The sequence below is a fragment of the Ictidomys tridecemlineatus genome, chromosome 5 (assembly GCF_052094955.1).
Source record: "Ictidomys tridecemlineatus isolate mIctTri1 chromosome 5, mIctTri1.hap1, whole genome shotgun sequence".
Taxonomy (NCBI): Eukaryota; Metazoa; Chordata; class Mammalia; order Rodentia; family Sciuridae; genus Ictidomys; species Ictidomys tridecemlineatus.
In genome coordinates, this window is record NC_135481.1 from 177,009,765 (window position 1) to 177,016,350 (window position 6,586).

General features: G+C 50.3%; 1 protein-coding gene across 2 annotated transcripts in view; it reads right to left on the reverse strand.

Moving 5' to 3' along the window:
* Positions 1-5,049: 5,049 nt before the first annotated feature.
* Positions 5,050-6,586, reverse strand: part of Snta1 (syntrophin alpha 1) — a 30,829-nt gene continuing 29,292 nt past the window's right edge. For both annotated transcript variants that reach the window (XM_078051633.1, XM_078051632.1), the window contains exons 7-8: positions 5,766-5,953; positions 5,050-5,671 (exon numbers count right to left, since the gene is read on the reverse strand). In XM_078051633.1, the coding sequence (XP_077907759.1) occupies positions 5,560-5,671; positions 5,766-5,953 (300 nt within the window). In that variant the 3' untranslated portion in view covers positions 5,050-5,559. The remainder of the gene's footprint in view (positions 5,672-5,765; positions 5,954-6,586) is intronic.

The window sequence follows — 6,586 nt, forward strand, 5'->3', positions numbered from 1 at the left end:
GACTAGTACTCACACCGTTAGCATTCTTGGTTCTCAGAACTGAAATTTATGCTACCACTTTCCCTTGTTGTTCAGATTTCAGGAGGCAATTTGTAGGACATAGCTGCCATAACCACGTGAGCCAATTCCTCATAATAAATATCATTGTAGGTATATGCTGTAGCAATTACAGATATTGCTATGGTCACAATGTCTGTGTACCCTCCATTCAGACATTGAAATTCTAACCCCCAAGGGAATAGTGTTAGGAAATGAGGTCTTTGGAAGGTGATTGGGTTGTAAAGGTAGAGCCCTCAGGAATAGGGATTGTGTCCTTATAAAAGGGACCCCAGAAGACCCCTCACCCCTTCTGCATGTGAGGACAGTGAGAAGATGATGTGTAGGAATCAGAAAGTGGGTCTTCTCTAGTCCATGATCTTGGACTTTGCAGCCTCCAGGACTATGAGAAATAAGTTTTTGTTGTTTATAAGCCACACTGCCAGGGGCCCAGTAACTGGGAGTGTAGACACTCACCACCACACCTGGTAATTTATGGTATTTTTGTTATAAAGCCCAAACAGATACAGACATATGGATATAATCTGTTAGTTCTGTTTTTCTGGAGAACCCCCAATATATTCATAAACCACAGAATTATTCCACCCAAAGGCAGAGGGAATCAGGATAGTTATACACTACAGTCATGGGGTGAAGGACACTGCTGGGTGTGCTAATTCCTCTATTTTGCCATGTGGAGGGACTGATGATGGAGGATGATGGAGGGATTCCCTCTGGCGATAAGATGCAAAAATTCTCTGGAACCCTGAACCAGTTGAGCACTGAGGACCCTGAAAACCCTTGCTATACCCAAACTCTTCACTCCTCATTAAAAACCCTATAAAAGCTGGGCATGGGGGTGCATGCCTGTAATCCCAGCAGCTCAGGAGGCTGAGACAGGAAGATGGCAAATTCAAAGCCAGCCTCAGCAAAAGCGAAATGCTAAGCGGCTCAGTGAGACCCTGTCTCTAAATGAAATATAAAATAGGGCTGGGCTCAGTGGTCAAGTGGCACACACCTGTAATCCCAGCGGCTGGGGAGGCTGAGACAGGAGGACTGAGAGTTCAACACCAGCCTCCACAATTTAGTGAGGCCCTAAGCAATTTAGCAAGACCCTGCCTTAAAATAAAAAGGGCTGAGGATGTGGCTCAGTAGTTGAGTGCTCCTGGGTTCATTCCCCAGTTCGTATGGAAGGCAGGGAGGGAGGGGGGGGAGGGAGGAAGGCAGGAAGGCAGGCAAACCTATAAGGTGGGAGGATCAGGAACAGAAAGTGAAATCCACGCATGCAGATGAACCCAACTACTCTAACTATGAAGCTCCTTAAGGTCACTGTGCTGGGATCTACCCACAGGCCAGTCTGATCCTGAAGCCCTGCTCTCCCCACTCGTGACTGATCCAGCCTTAGGCCAGCTTCCCACTGAGGCGCTGCTGCTTCCATGGGTCACCACGGCCATCCAGTCCCTGCTGACTCCAGGGTCTTCGCCCAGGTGGTGGCTGCTGTGTGGAGAACACACAGCAGTGAGGGCGGGAGAGGGAGCAGGGAGCCCAGTCAGAGAGCATCTGGGGGCTGTGGCCATTGGACCTCTGGACTGGTGTGGTATCTTAGGCAGTGAAAGTGGCGAGAACAAACTCTCCAGATTGGGGAGCCCGGGTTCCATCCTCCCTCGGGACCTTTCTCCTGAATGCTTTGCCGGAGATGCCCTCCCACCTTCCCCCCCGCCCCACTCCTACTGGCCCGTGAATGTCCTAATAAAGCTGAGCGATTATTCCCACCGTTCTGCACCCCCTGTGGGTGGAGTGCATTTCCTTTCCCACTGATGTCAGGCTGCGGCCATGAATATGCCTTGCGTGGTTTACCTTTCTTTGTATTCCAGTGACTTGCCATGGGAAGAGCATGCTCTGGGAGCTGAAGCCCCCTCATCCTGGGCTCTAGAAGGAACACAAACTCAGGCTACGATCTGGAGCAAAACCACCCAGGCCAGCCTAGCTTATACTAGTCAAATTCATCACCATGCAGCCCAGAGCGTGAATATAGATGCTAGTTGCTGTAGCCGCTGAGACAGCGCTGATTAGAGCATGCTCCTTCTGGTGGACATCCATGTCAGTGTCTCCTCCTGAGAGAAACCTTCCCTACCCCCCTGCTCAGGTCAGATCCCACTGGCCTCCCTGCCACCCCCATGTCTCTGCCCAATTGGAATCACACCATCTGATTATGGAAACTGCTAATGAATTTCTTTTTTTTTTTTAAGAGAGAGAGAGAGAGAGAGAGAATTTTAATATTTATTTTTTAGTTTTCAGCGGACACAACATCTTTGTTTGTATGTGGTGCTGAGGATCGAACCCGGGCCGCACGCATGCCAGGCGAGCGTGCTACCACTTGAGCCACATCCCCAGCCCCACTGCTAATGAATTTCTTTCTCTGAGGATGGGGATCTGTCTGCCTCACTCACGGCTACATCATCTCCTGGCCCTGGGGTCAAGTTCAGAGCAGAAAACAAGACGCTTCTCAGATGAACAGCGGGTTGACAGATGAATGAGTAAATGGATGGATGGGTAAGCAAAGTCGGAATGGCTCTGTTTACCTGCATCCCCCCATTTTCTATTACCTAGCTTCTGGAACCAGCTCTGGGTCTGACTTGTTAGTAGCTGCATGTGCCCATTGCCTCCTGTGGAGGCTCAATTAGAACCACTAAGCCCAAAGCAAGAACCATGTGTGGCTACAGAGCACTTGATATGCAGCTAGTGTGAATGAGGGACTGGATTTTATTTTCACTTAAAATCTGACACACAATGCAATTATGGAAGATTTTAGAATATTTAGAATAACATAGTATGTGGATCTATGTTTTTCAAATGTAAAAATTATAAAATCTAAATACAGGGGCTGGGGTTGTGGCTCAGAGGTAGAGAGATCACCTAGTGCATGTGAGGCCCTGGGTTCAATCCTTAGCACCACAGAAAAATAAATAAATAAAATAAAGGTATTGTATCCAACTACAACTAAAAATATATATGTGTGTATATATATATGTATTCTATTCATTAGAATACATATATAAATATACATACAGAAGTATATATACATATATTTTTAAAAGTGTAAACAAATCCAGTATTTCAATCGAAATTTGGCATCTTAATAGAGATGTGCTGAGGTGTAAAATACATCCTGAGTTTTCAAAACAGGTATGAAAAAGGAAATGTTAAGCCAGTATGGTGGTTCACAGCTGTAATCCCAGTGACTCAGGAGGATGAGGCAAGGAGGATTGCAAGTTTGAGGCCAGTTTCAGCAACTTAACAAGACCCTGTTTCAAAATAAAAAATAAAAAGGGAATGGGGGCTGGGCACTGTGGCACACACCTGTAATCCCAGCGGCTCTGGAGGCTGAGGAAGGAGGATCACGAGTTCAGAGCCAGTCTCAGCAAAAGCGAGGCACCAAGCAACTCAGTGAGACCCTGTCTCTAAATAAAATTCAAAATAGGGCTGGGGATGGGGCTCAGTGGTTAAGTGCCCCTGAGTTGAATGCCTGGTACCAAAAAAAAAGAAGTGGATCTAGCTAGGCATCGTGACATGGGCATTGTCCCATGTGGGAGGCTGACTAGCACGTGACCGCATTTGTCTCCTCTTCTGATTGGTGTGTCGTCCTCTGGCACTCTGTGATCTGGTTGCCTAGGTAACTCAGATGTTAGGGTCAAGAGACTGTGTCTTCCCACATTCCCCTGGGTGGAGCTATGCTCACCTGTTCCTTTGTAATATTACCCTCTTGCCCTATTTAGGATAGAATGTTCCATGGAAACGCCCCTTGTGTGTCCCCTTCTCTTACTCTGCCTTTGGGTGTGGACTTCCTAGATGTCAGTCAACCTGCTGGCAGCAGACATCATGAAGCTAGACTCAGTCCCCTGAAACCTGACCCCTTGCCTTATTTGAATGGCTTCTACTCAATAAAAGGGGTCAGTACGTGCTGGCGCGTGCAAGCGCTCGCTCTCTCTCTCTCTCTCTCTCTCTCTCTCTCTCTCTCTCTCTCTCTCTCTCTCTCTCTGGATCCTAAGGTAAGAGGAGCCATCACAGTACTCCCCAAAGAAAAAGGTATTTCTGTCTCTTGTGTGGTTATTTCATGCGGCCCAGTTCCCCTGGAGTGACCCCTGAGTGTTTAAGTCACCGGAAACGCAACAGTCCCAGCTACTTAGGAGATTGATGCAGGATTGCCTTCAACACCAACATGGGCAACACAAGACCCCCATCTCTTTTACAAAAGGTGTAGCCAGGCACAGTGGTGCATACCTGTCATCCCAGTAGCTGGGGAGGCTGAGACAGGAGACTTGCGAGTTAGAGACCAGCCTTAGCAACTTTGCAAGGCCCTACACAGCTTAGCAAGATCCTTTCTCAAAAAAAGGAATAGTAAAGCACCCCTAGGTCCAATCCCCAGTACAAAAAAAAAAAAAAAAAAAGTGGCACCTACTTACCCCCTTCTTGAATGTGTGCTGGGCATGGTGACTCACTTCTAATGAATAGAACAAGGCAGAAGTGACTACATGAGACAAGAGCGTATCATGGAAGCTCTGTGGCTCCCTCCCTGCTCTTTTCTGAGTCACTCAATTTAGGGGAAGCCAGCTGCCATGTTGTGAGGACACTCAGGGAGTCGTGTGGTTTGGCCTCTGTGCTCAGGAACTGAGGCCTCCGACCAACAGCCACATGTGAGAGCGATGTGGGAAACAGCCCCTCCACCCCAGGTGACTGCAGCCTCCTGAGTCACAAACAACCCAACTGAGCCCTCTTAAGCTGCTGCCCCCACAGGACCTAGGAGATAATACATATTGTTGTTTTGCACCGCTAAATATGAAGGTACTTCGGCACACACACAACACACTCTCTTTGGGGCCCTTAGGTTAAAGGTCTGCTCTTCTCCAGGGAGAGAGGCCCCAATCCTTGGTCTGATTCATGTTGGAACTTCAGGAGCCATCACAGGGCCCCCAAACCAAGGTGCACACCACAGACTCCGAGCCAGGCTGCCTATGTGCTCACAGGCTGTTTATTATCCAAGCAGAAGGAGGAGAGAGAGAGGAAGTGGGGGGGCGGGTGGAGGGAAAACCAGGGGCCCTCAGGTGGTGGGCGGAAGGGAAAGTGAACAGAAAGGCTCCTCTTCTTTCTCCTGCTGCTGACCAGGGAACTCCACCCTCAGATGGGGCCTCTGGGGTGGCATAGGGGCCTCAGGAGGCCCGGCAGCTCAGTTGTTAGCTGGGGTCGGGATCCCCGCAGGGGCAGGTCCCAGGCTCGGAATGGCTTCTGTGTACACAAAATATCTCTCTGCAAAAGGCACTGGTGGAGGAGGGCAGCAGGAAGGCCACCCCATCACAGGCAGGGTCCACTGGGTCCTGGGTCTGGGTCCTGGCCCCCAAGACCAATCCAGCCTCCCTCACAGGCTGGGTCTCTCAGGCCCTGTTCTCCTCTCCTCTCCCTCAGCCCAGCAGTGAGCAGGCAGTCAGCAGAGGGCCGGGTCACGTGGCAGACACCCCCTCTTCAGGGCTAGCCCATCTGGTGACTTCTAGGCCAAGAGCCCCAGGCGGGTGACTTTGGCTGAGAGGAAGGAGTGGATGATGAAGACCATGGTTTTGGGACACGAGTGCAGGTCCAGCTGCTGCAGGAAGGATGGAGAGAAGGGTCAGGGCCCTGTCCAGCCAGGCCTCCTGGAGTGCACCCCCCTCAAGGTACAGAGGTGACCCTCCACTTACGATCTCGCCTTCAGCGCCTCCAAAGTCCAGGAAAAGGAGACTGGCGCCATCATCCGAGGACATCTGCAGCTTCTCAAAAGGCTGTCGGAGCAACACGGCCCGGGCTGCTCCCGGCTCTGCAGCCCACAGCGTGAAGCCCTTGTCGATGTGCACGGAGAGGCTGCAGGGACGGCCATGCCACGTGCAGGCTGCAGGGAAGGCACGCGGGCACAGGCACAGCTGGCACCTCAGAGACCATGTGACCCACCTCCAACCCCACCAGCAGCTCCACAAAGTGGGGCTAAAGTACCCCCAGGGCTGGGGGCTCACCTCCCTGTGCAGTCACCACCACCCTAAAACACAGCAAGACACGCCCTCAGAGAACCTGCGCCTGCTTCCAGTCCCACTTCCAGTCCCACCTAGCAGCCCCATAAGTAGAAAGGGGCTTAAGAATCTACCATGGGCAAGAGGCTCACTCCCCAAAAAGACATCAGCAAGCCCACTAAGCATGGTCCCAGAGACCGATAGAGGTGCCTCGCTAAATTTAAATTTCAGGTGGGCATGGTGGTGCAGGCCTGTAATCCCAGCTACTCAGGAGGCTATGGCAGGAGGATTGCAAGCTCAAGGACAGCCTCAGTAACTTAGCAAGACCCTGTCCCAAAATAAAAAGTAAAACGGAATGAAGATGTAATTCAGCAGGAAAGCACCCTTGGGCTCAATCCCCAGAACAAAAAAGAAAATAATTTCAGAAAAACAGCAGAAAATTTAGACATACTTAGATTTTTTTTTAAGTATATACTATTAGCTGGGCATGGTTAGCATGTGCCTGAAATCCCAGCATC